At 45.3% G+C, this 12,448-nt stretch overlaps 1 protein-coding gene across 2 annotated transcripts in view; it reads left to right on the forward strand.

The window, feature by feature from the left end:
- The first annotated feature begins 6,400 nt into the window (after window positions 1-6,400).
- pisd (phosphatidylserine decarboxylase) overlaps window positions 6,401-12,448 on the forward strand; it is a 35,088-nt gene continuing 29,040 nt past the window's right edge. Inside the window, exons 1-3 of one of the 2 annotated variants that reach the window (XM_035991598.1) lie at window positions 6,401-6,482; window positions 10,500-10,537; window positions 11,098-11,234. In XM_035991598.1, coding sequence (XP_035847491.1) covers window positions 6,439-6,482; window positions 10,500-10,537; window positions 11,098-11,234 — 219 coding nt within the window. In that variant the 5' untranslated portion in view covers window positions 6,401-6,438. Of the gene's footprint in view, window positions 6,483-10,499; window positions 10,538-11,097; window positions 11,235-12,448 lie in introns of those variants that run through there. The other variant, XM_031321563.2, reaches the window with a different exon arrangement.

The following is a 12,448-nucleotide window of genomic DNA, read 5'->3' on the forward strand; positions in this document are numbered from 1 at the left end:
AATCCTCTCACTCCTCCAGTCCCGAGGTCCCGACTCGGGTAGGGGACAGGGGTTGTCCTCGGAACTGGAGGAGGAATCAGGATGTGGGACTCTTCCTGTGGTGGAGCTTCTGGTGACTCTGGTGATGGTACAGTGGGGGTGAGGCGCTGGCGGAAATCCATCATTCCTCTTGACTGGGCCACGTTCAGGCTGAGGGCGTAGAAGCAGTCAGCTGTGGCGTGTTGGGCACAAGGTGGCACCATCTTCTGCTGCTCGGCAGACAGGTTTCTTTGCCTTAAAAACAGTAGAGAAGAGAAAGATGCTACAGCCAGCATATAGCTTTCTGATCACGGTCGGAAACTAAGCAATCAGGAAAAGTTAACACATTGAACATTAAAATTAAACAGCTGATAACGGAGCTTGTGCTCCGTGTGAGCTGATGACCTCATCTGTTGACATTTCTGCATGCCTTCTACAGCTGCTTCATAAAGCTTTTCCACACAAACTAACGTACATGTGTCATAGTATAGAAAAAAAATTGATTTTAACTGTGTCGGGCTCAGACACAAACTTCTTAAGCCTGTCGGAGCGGGCGGGCTCGCACAGAAAAATTCGGCCCGATCCAGACTCTAGTGTGTGTGCATAACGTATGAGCAGTTGCAGTTCACTGTGCCGCTAACTGCTCGCATCATCTGTACCGAGGATTAACATGTCAGGGAATACCATATATCGTCTGCAAAAACTCCCACGTTGTGCACAAGGTCTAGGATACTGTACAGCAAAAACATAAAAAGCCTTAAAGCAGGCATCTACTGCCCAAGAAGAGATGGGTGCTCCAGGGCATGTCCATGCACTATAACAAAGGCTTGCGATAACAGATGCCGTACCAAGAAGAAGCACATGTGGGACCTCTGTGCTTGTCCTTTCGAAGGTATTCAGCGATGTTTGTTCCAACGTGTGAGAGAAAAAAAACTTTATAAAGACACTTACTTCAGATATTAACTCGTGACAGCATAAGCTTGAGTGATAAAATGAAGGCACAAAATTATATATAATCTATGTGGATTAAATGATGTTGTATTAAGTAAATGGGTTAACAACTGGAACTGCATAAAAGTCAAATGAAAATTCAACTCTGTATCACATTCTGGCGACTACATTTCAAATGCAAAAAAGATTCCCTGACTTGCTTGACTTTACTACAAATGCTCAAATTCCTTGATTTTCCGTGCTGGTATAGACCTCTTTTAAATGTCACGGCATTCCAGAAATGTAGTATAGTGCATGCAGAGCAATGCATTATTTGTTCTTTTCTGTTTCTTTTTTTTCATTATCTTCTTCCAGGCCTAATTGGACTAGAACCGCTTGCTGTAGGAAATTCCATTCAAATATTGATGAGTTGGTCCTTGTGCAAATTTTGGGTCTATGTCTTCATGTGATTTATACTTTGAGATATGAATACAGAACTAAAAGCTCTTTGTGACATCAGTGAAACTTCATGAACTCAATCTAATTAATTACATTGCAGCACCTGATCATGTGATAAATGTGTGAAGTCCAGAGAAAATTTAACTCAGGTCTTTTTTTCTGCATGGAACTGGTCAATACTAAGCGTATAGAGAATATTTGTTGATCGGACCAGTATTATACTAAATATCAGTGATCATAAAGACATTTATTTGTAACAGCAGGCCTAGGCTATTTTAGACTATTTGTGATTTACAGCAGGATTGTTAAGTGCTGCATCAAAACACTACAGGATATATGTTGCATTTCGGGGCAGTGGTACAGAAAATATTACCGGCAGATACCCACATTTACAATATCAGTATGGGACATGAAAAAGTTGTATTTGGCATTCTTATTCATAGTACATATATGTCTTTACTAAAAACTTATAAGCTTTTAAAATGTGCCTACTCAATGTAGAGAGTAAATCACCCAGGTCCCATTTACCAGTTTATTTTGAACATGATCGCCATCTACAGGAAAACAATAATAATAAAAACATTACAAAGCTGCATATATCACTTTCATAAGCATCAGAATGTCAAGCAAGCAAGCGGTCATTCTCATATCCAACAACATTTGACAGCTAATAACATAATGGAATAATCACAAGATGTTATTTTGGCAGGCAACACACGCGCGCGCGCGCACCAACACACACACACACACACACTTCACTGCCAGCACAGGTTAGAAGCAGCCAATTTCTATATTGCATTAGTGGAATCAGCTGCATGGAGGTAAAGTACTCCGTGACAATAGCTCATGCAGGTCAAATTTAACACGTTGGTCCCAATTGATAGACTGACGCAAGATTCTTTGCCAGGTTGTTCACTAACTAAAACGAACCTATTGGCGGGAACCGGCGAGTGTTCGCTGTCTTTGTCAGCATTACAATTGTATGTTGTATTTAAGGAACTACATCAAAGTACTTAATAACATAACATTTAGTAACGTTACACAAACAGCTTAAAACACATGCAAGCCTGAGCATCAAAGTAGGCTACATAATCACTGAATACAAATTTCGCTCTTTTTTCTGCATGTTCACAATTCAGCAAGCAAGATGGCGGCGTTCGTCTTTAACACAGTCACGGTCATTCGTAACGTAACGTAACGTAGGCTGAGGACGGTTACGGTATTTGCCGCGCATTTAACACTTCTAAATTAAAATATCAAAACTAATTACCGTTGGCATGTCCGTACGTTACTAACGGTCGGTGGATAGCTAACATTAGTAACGTTTTAGTCATTAAACCGCCTCCTTAAACGAGCTAGCTACCAAGCCAATGTAGCATACAATGACTCAGATCTATCTTAATAAATAAGGAAAAACGATAGACAACGTAACTTGAATGTGCAAACAGACATAGAAGATAACAAACGATACAGCTTGAATGTCTCCATTAACGACTCCTTTGAAAATTAACGTTAATTAAGTTAAATGTCACACTTCATAAGCTAGCTAGCTAGCAGTGGCTAGCTTCTGTGAGTCATGTATGCTACATGGCTTGCTAGCTAGCTAGCTAGGTTAGTGCCATGACAAATGTTAGCACGCTTAAACGTAGCTAACGTTGATTTAGCTCGGTTTAAGGAGCGTTTATGAATAAACGTTACTAACGATAGGTAATCCACCGACCGTTGGTAACATTGGACATGCCAATGGTAAATTCGTCTAAGTCTAAAAATGGGCGGCAATTTATTTTACAGCTAGCAGAAGCTAACTAGCTAAGTACGTTAGCTATGTAACATCGAGTTTATTCTAGAAGCACTGTTTAACAAAACACATTTCAGCAACAAATACAGGTAAAATGAGAATGCTTACCTCGCTTCCTGCCCCAGGAACCAGATGTTTTTAAGAAAATTCGTTGCTGCTGTTCCGACTCATCGAGAGCGAGAGACGACGATGTGGGTGACTGGGGGTTACGTCAGTGAAGAGGTGCGCGTTGTTTTCCCTGTGTGAAGATCCAGCGGGCGGGGTGCCAGATAGAGCGATCTCTTCAATGGTTTCTGTCTCGCCCGCCGTAGTTCTTTGCTGGTATTTATTGTAACGCAAATCGTGATAGGATTATATTTAATAACGTTACTTGAATAAACGAAGCTAAACATAAAGTTATTATTCTAATATCGTTAGACTGTTTTTAAACTAAGCTAAACCATCTGATCTAATCTACGAAACAACGTTTTTTATACGTCTTTTATGTCACGTTTTTTATTCTTCCCATACCATGTCATGACTCGTGTGGTGTGTGGTGTGTGTGTGTGTGTGTGTGTGTGTGGTGTGTGTGTGTGTGTGTATATATATATAGCGGTGTGTGTGTGTGTGTGTGCGTGCGTGCGTGTTAAAACATGTCATCCACTAAGGCGGATCAGCAGTGTTGAAAAACTGAAGCCTGGATTTCGTTCAACGTCATCAACCAAACTGCAATGGGTTATATATGTTAACCATTTTGTAACCAAGTATGGGTAAATTTATTACATTTCAGGCTAACCCAGCATATGAGTAACCAAATTAACCCAGCATTTTTAGTGGTGTAGGGTTTTCCCTCAATGTCCTATATATGCCTTCCTGCTTCATTTCTTCTTGTATTGAGGAACATGTGGGTTGATACGTCATTTTATTTTGCTTGACCAACAGGTTGCGGTTTGATCCCTGGAGTGACAGGATAAATGTGGGCAGTCAAGTGACAAGAGCAGCACGCCCTTCTGTTTCATTACCACTGCTGAAGTGCCATGAGAAAGGCACTTAGCCACACATGCCTTAGTGGAGATGTTCAATAGCCATAGATAGACTGTGTGATTGTGGTGGGCAGCTGTAGAATAATAATAAATGAAATCAGTTTACACAATTTTGTTTTGTTTTTACATTCCTTCTTATAAAAAAAGTCATACCAGTTTTATCCACTTCAGAAATGCTACTAGCCTGCATGAAATTATGAGATAAATGAGACATTTTCCAACTTTTAAAGGGACAGCATATTACCAAGTGTATGTGTATGTACAGTTGTGCAGTTAAATGTACAGTACAGGAAGTGATGTCAGAACTCAGATTTATCAGAATAAGGATTTGTGAGTCACAACAGTGCCATACAGGGAGAGAGACATTTCATAATATGTATTTAAATATTAGTTGGTATTTTATTTTGTTATGTTATCCAGTCATAAATGTGATATTGGTTGTAAACATCATTGCATTTAAATGGGAGCGGAATATTTTTTTAAACTCAAAAATGCTGAGATGTATTACAGTAAAAGTCAATAATTTAAAATGTGTCTATCCAGTGGCATACGAATATTCTGCTGTTGTAGTCAATCTCAGCATTTTATGCATTTTGTGGTCTGAGATACTTTTGCGCACACACTGTAATTGAGTTGTCCCCAAATATGCTGAGACATGACCTATCAGGGATAACATAATGCATGCAGTGCGGTGTCATGGGGGGAGTGACATTCAAAATAATCAAATATCAAATAAATAGTCTAGATTATTTGCCTCAAACATCACTATATACTTCACATAACTCTTGCCAGTGTATCATATTAAGGCTATCTGCTCTACAAGACAGGCCAGCATACTTCATCCATTAAAATGTGGTCTGGCTCACACAGCCCTTGTTGTAACCCTGGCTCTTTACATTGGGACCACACACCTGACAGTGGCGCAACCTAGGTTGGGCCCGGCTTCTACATTTGGGCCAGGTTCTGGCCCACAGACACTCACCGTAAACCAGGTCGGGGCCGGCTCCTTACATGGGCCCATCTGGACACACACGACACTCACCGTTACTCATGTAGCGCCTGGCTACTTACATTTGGGCCAGGTCTGGCCCACACGACACTCACGTAACCCAGGTCGGGGCCGGCTCCTACATTTGGGCCACATCTGGCCCACATGACAGTTGCCCTAACCCAGGTCGGCTTGGCTCATTACATTGGGCCAGGTCTGGCCCACACGACACTCACATAACCTAAGTCAGGCTTGGCTCATTTCATTGGGGCACATCTGGCACACGACACTCACCGTAAAAGGTCGGGGCCGGCTCCTACATTTGGGCCACATCTGGCCCACATGAGACTCACCGTAAACCAGGTCGGGGCCGCGTCCTTACATTTGGGCCACATCTGGCCACATGACAGTTGCCCTAACCAGGTCGGGCTTGGCTCATTAATTTGGGCCAGGTCTGGCCACACGACACTCACCGTAAACCCAGGGCGGGGAGGCTCCGTACATGTGGGCCACATCTGGCCACATGACAGTTGCCTACCCAGGTCGGGCTTGGCTCATGACATTGGGCCAGGTCTGGACCAACACAACACTCACCGTAACCAGGGCGGGCCGGATCAGCTTAACATGTGTGGGCCAGGTATGGCCCACATCGGACATACTCACATACCTAATCAGGCTTGGCTCGTAATTTGGACCAGGGTTCGGCCCACACGGCACTCACCGTACTCATTGTAGGCCTGGCTCATTACACGCCAGGTCTGGCCACCACGACACTCACCGTAACCCAGGTCGGGCCGGCTCCTTACAGTTGGGCCACATCTGGCCACATGACAGTTGACACTAACAAAGTCGGGCTTGGCTCAGTCACATGGGCCAAGTGTGGCCAACACGACACTCACCGTAACCAGGTGGGCCGGCTCCTTACATGGGCCACTCTGGCCAACATGACACGTGCCCTAACAGGTCGGGCTTGGTCATTCATTTGCGGCCAGGTCTGGCCACACGACACTCAGTCCACTACATTCATCTGTTCCAGCTTTAGTTACTAGTTACTTTACACATTAAGATTACTGCACACACACACACACACACACACACACACACACACACACACACACACACACACACACACACACAGTTTTCCTGGCAGACATTTCTGAGGGCGAAATTCCCTCCCAGTTTACCGTGACGCACGACGTCCTTACGTCACTGACAGCAACAACATGGCGGCGGCCCTGCGGAGGCTGATCTGCGGGCTCTCTGAGAGGTATTCAACTTATTATCTTATTAATATTCATTTCTCTGTGTTTTCTATCAACGGTGAACGTGGCTCTCAGTCACGTGGACACCCTGCGCTCTCGCGGTTGAAACGCCGGGACCGTGTGACGTATTGTCGTGTTGTGACGCTCTATGTGAGTCCACCAGACTCCGTCCACGTTTGTATTAAATTAATATTTAATCGCGTCTAAAACCCGAACCCGGTGATGGCTGTGACGTCAGACAGGCGATGAGCGCGTGAGTGTGAGTGATGAAGGTTTCGGCTCCGGTAACATGAACCGGAAGTGTTTCCGTCATCTCAGCAGCTGACTTTAACTGATTTATTTATCAGTAAATACAGGAAGAACTACATTCATATTAGACATATTATATACATATATATATATATATATAATAATAATAATAATAATAATAATAATAATAATAATAATAATAATAATAATCAGTAAATACAGGAAGAACTACATTCATATTAGACATATTATATATATATATATATATAATAATAATAATAATAATAATAATAATCAGTAAATACAGGAAGAACTACATTCATATTAGACATAATGTTAGTTAGTTTAAAGTACATATTAACAATGGAAATCCATTCTTACCAGTGGATCTTGATTGGGAATCAAATTGATGCAAAGAAAGTGACTTTATGAACTTGACTTTAAGATTTGTAATTATTTATTTACTGTAAACAAAAGAAAAATGTGTGAATCTGTCATTATTGCACAATTCCTCCAAGTACCTAACTAAAAAACTAAAAATCCCTCTCCTTACCAGAGTCCATCTAGTGTTTAGTAACTCCTAAATAATGTTGATTCCTCACTGACGTCCAGTGATCACGGTTAATGAGACAGAGTTTGGACTCTGCAGCTGTTCCAGTGTGGCTGCTTCCTCCGTGTGGTACAGGCTGTGTATCCGTGACAACTACTGTCCCCCTCGACGGCAACGAGACCGGTCAGAACATGCCAACCGTAGTACGTCTTTAAGACCAGAGTCCTCTACCATGCTGACAGGTCTGCAGTTAGTTGCCACCCGTTTAGCCCGCTAGCGTTAGCATCACGTTAACTGAACTACTATGCTTAGCTCGTAGCTGGTAGCTCCAGCTTGACGTGCTTCAGCTTTACACAACGTGCATGTGGCTTTGACTTGTCTACGAGCCGTCTGGGAGTTTCTGAAAATAAAAAGCTCCATTCAGAGTTATTGCTGCTGTGTTTCTCCATCCTGCTGCAGCAGCAGCAGCAGGAAGTGTTAGGAGGAAGTGGCAGCTTGATGAGAAGTAACGGTGCTGCAGAGGGTCAAAATAGTAGCTGTTAGGACCACGCCAAGCCCAGTGAGGTGGAGTAAATTAATAAATGGAGGCATGAGATTAATGTGATTAAAAAAAATTGTATCGCGTCTCGTCGGCCCTTAATCACATTGTGATTAACGCGTTAACACTGACAGCCCTAATATAAATATATATATATATATACAGTGCTGCTCATAAGTATTCATACCCATGCTAAATTTGACTAAAAAGAGGAATAAAAAAATCATCTTTTGAAAATTGATCTTAATGCCTTAATTAAAAAAATGAGGAAAAATCCGACCTTTTAAGGACCCCAGTTTGTTTTGTGAATGAATAATGTATCGTAAATAAATAAATGTTCTTCCTTAAAATACAGGGGGCATAATTATACACACCCCTATGTTAAATTCCCATAGAGGAAGGCGGACTTTTATTTTGAAAGGCCAGTTATTTCATGGATCCAGGATACTATGCATCCTGATAAAGTTCCCTTGGTCCCCACATCATCACATACCCTTCACCATACCCCCACATCATCACATACCCTTCACCATACCCCCACATCATCACATACCCTTCACCATACCCCACATCATCACATACCCTTCACCATACCCCACATCATCACATACCCTTCACCATACCCCACATCATCACATACCCTTCACCATACCCCACATCATCACATACCCTTCACCATACCCCACATCATCACATACCCTTCACCATACCCCACATCATCACATACCCTTCACCATACCCCACATCATCACATACCCTTCACCATACCCCACATCATCACATACCCTTCACCATACCCCACATCATCACATACCCTTCACCATACCCCACATCATCACATACCCTTCACCATACCCCACATCATCACATACCCTTCACCATACCCCCACATCATCACATACCCTTCACCATACCCCACATCATCACATACCCTTCACCATACCCCACATCATCACATACCCTTCACCATACCCCACATCATCACATACCCTTCACCATACCCCACATCATCACATACCCTTCACCATACCCCACATCATCACATACCCTTCACCATACCCCACATCATCACATACCCTTCACCATACCCCACATCATCACATACCCTTCACCATACCCCACATCATCACATACCCTTCACCATACCCCACATCATCACATACCCTTCACCATACCCCACATCATCACATACCCTTCACCATACCCCACATCATCACATACCCTTCACCATACCCCACATCATCACATACCCTTCACCATACCCCACATCATCACATACCCTTCACCATACCCCCACATCATCACATACCCTTCACCATACCCCCACATCATCACATACCCTTCACCATACCCCACATCATCACATACCCTTCACCATACCCCCACATCATCACATACCCTTCACCATACCTAGAGATTAACATGGTTTTATCTCAGTTAGCTATTAGGCTAACTGAGATAAAACTATGTTAATCTCTAGGTATGGTGAACCAGCCAGAACCAGTCAGAACCAGTCTGAACCAGCCAGAACCAGTCAGAACCAGTCTGAACCAGTCAGGACCAGTCTGAACCAGCCAGAACCAGTCAGGACCAGCCAGAACCAGTCAGGACCAGTCAGGACCAGTCAGAACCAGTCAGAACCAGTCAGAACCAGCTAGAACCAGTCAGAACCAGTCTGAACCAGTCTGAACCAGTCAGGACCAGTCTGAACCAGTCTGAACCAGCCAGAACCAGCCAGAACCAGCCAGAACCAGTCAGGACCAGTCTGAACCAGTCAGAACCAGTCAGGACCAGTCTGAACCAGTCTGAACCAGCCAGAACCAGTCAGGACCAGTCAGGACCAGTCAGGACCAGTTTGAACCAGTCAGGACCAGCCAGAACCAGTCAGAACCAGTCTGAACCAGTCACCAGTCTGGACCAGTCTGAACCTGTCGGAACCAGTCAGAACCAGTCAGAACCAGTCAGAACCAGTCGGAACCAGTCAGGACCAGTCAGGACCAGTCTGGACCAGTTTGAACCAGTCAGGACCAGCCAGAACCAGTCAGAACCAGTCTGAACCAGTCACCAGTCTGGACCAGTCAGAACCAGTCAGAACCAGTCAGAACCAGTCTGGACCAGTCTGGACCAGTCAGAACCAGCCAGAACCAGTCAGAACCAGTCAGGACCAGTCTGAACCAGTCTGAACCTGTCGGAACCAGTCGGAACCAGTCTGAACCAGTCGGAACCAATCAGGACCAGTCGGAACTAGTCGGAACCAGTCAGAACCAGTCAGGACCAGTCTGAACCAGTCTGGACCAGTCAGGACCAGTTTGAACCAGTCAGGACCAGTCAGGACCAGTCTGAACCAGTCTGGACCGGTTTGAACCAGTCAGGACCAGTCAGAACCAGTCTGGACCAGTCTGGACCAGTCAGAACCAGCCAGAACCAGTCAGGACCAGTTTGAACCAGTCAGAACCAGCCAGAACCAGTCAGGACCAGTTTGAACCAGTCAGAACCAGTCAGAACCAGTCAGAACCAGCCAGAACCAGTCAGAACCAGTCAGGACCAGCCAGAACCAGTCAGAACCAGCCAGAACCAGTCAGGACCAGTTTGAACCAGTCAGAACCAGCCAGAACCAGTCAGAACCAGTCAGGACCAGCCAGAACCAGTCTCCCCTCATGTTTTAACATTTGTTTTGTTTTTTAGAGTTTCTTCTTCTGTGAGCCGGAGAATGCTGAGCACAGGTCAGTCTGCTCCTCCTCCTCCTCACCTCCTCTTCCTCACCACCTCTTCGTCACCTCCTCCTCCTCACTTCCTCCTCCTCTTCCTCACCTCCTCCTCCTCACTTCCTCCTCCTCTTCCTCACCTCCTCCTCCTCTTCTTTCTCACCTCCTCCTCTTCCTCACCACACACAGACAGACAGACAGACAGACAGACAGCCTGCAGACAGACAGACAGACAGACAGCCTGCAGACAGACAGACAGACAGGCTGCAGATAGACAGACAGACAGACAGCCTGCAGACAGACAGACACACAGACAGACAGACAGCCTGCATACAGACAGACAGACACACAGACAGACAGACAGACAGACAGACAGCGTTCAGACAGGCAGACAGACAGCCTGCAGACAGACAGACAGCCTGCAGACAGCCTGCAGACAGACAGACAGCGTTCAGACAGGCAGACAGACAGCCTGCAGACAGGCAGACAGACAGCCTGCAGACAGACAGACAGACAGGCTGATCTGACAGCAGTGATGAAATCTTTTGGACCAATCAGATCTCTCTCTCTCTCTGTAGGTCGTAGCTTCCTGCCCCGCCCCCGACCCCTCCCCCTCCTGTTGCTAACAGGCGGTGGTTACCTCGGTTACGAACACTACAGGAGGCGGGGCCCACGGAAGGATGGAGCCCCCCCCCCTCCGGCCACGCCCACACAGGTAGGAAACTCTCTTCTTCTTCTTATTTCTCTCTCCTCCTCTTCTTCCTCCTCATCCTCCTCTTCTCTTCTTCCTCCTCTCAGAAACACGGTCCGGCTTGTTAGATTAATCACAGCTGAAGGAATCAGTAATGTAGAGTAGAAGGTCCTGGAAGGGTTAGAAGGTCCTGGAAGGGTTAGAAGGTCCTGGAAGGGTTAGAAGGTCCTGGAAGGTCCTGGAAGGGTTAGGAGGTCCTGGAAGGGTTAGGACGTCCTGGAAGGGTTAGGACGTCCTGGAAGGTCCTGGAAGGATTAGAAGGTCCTGGAAGGGTTAGGACGTCCTGGAAGGGTTAGGACGTCCTGGAAGGTCCTGGAAGGATTAGAAGGTCCTGGAAGGTCCTGGAAGAGTTAGAAGGTCCTGGAAGGGTTAGAAGGTCCTGGAAGGTCCTGGAAGGGTTAGGAGGTCCTGGAAGGTCCTGGAAGGGTCAGAAGGTCCTGGAAGGGTTAGGAGGTCCTGGAAGGTCCTGTTCTGAGTCAGGAAACCCCTGAGCATCAGGGAGCCAATATCCTGTGGCTCGCTGGCCGTCACACACACACACACACACACACACACACACACACACACACACACACACACTCAGACACAGAGACACACACACACACACACACACACACACACACACACTCAGACACAGAGACACACACACACACGTCCCCAGTGCAGCAGAGGAGAGAGACGTTTCTCTTGTTTAAATGATGACTAATAGTCTATATACGTTAGATTTAGTATTTAGTTCATACTGTTTTGGGGTATTAGTTTTCTGATTTTGACGCTGTAGACCGTTGCCGTGGTTACATCCCTCCCTAACCCCTCCTGTAGTCCCTACGGCCACGTGGCCAGTGGGAATGCTGATGATAGATGGTTTTGGGGGAGAGTAGTTAGTAGATCTGATTAGGACTGTTCCTGTAACTGCTGGGTCAGACACGATGGTCCTCTCACTATAGTGCTGTTGTTCTTCCAGGCTTTGCTCCATCGTTACCTCAACTCAACTCAAAGAAAGAAAGAAAAGAACAATCCTGCTGCATTCTGTCTCCATCACCTAGTTAGGCGAAGATCGGCCTTTAGGGGGCGCTAAGCAACGCTTATTTGACTTAACTCCAAAATAATAATAATTTATTGTAGTGTGTGTGTGTGTCTGTGTGTGTGTGTGTGTGTGTGTCTGTGTCTGTGTGTGT

Source organism: Sander lucioperca, chromosome 14, assembly GCF_008315115.2.
Source record: "Sander lucioperca isolate FBNREF2018 chromosome 14, SLUC_FBN_1.2, whole genome shotgun sequence".
Classification (NCBI taxonomy): Eukaryota; Metazoa; Chordata; class Actinopteri; order Perciformes; family Percidae; genus Sander; species Sander lucioperca.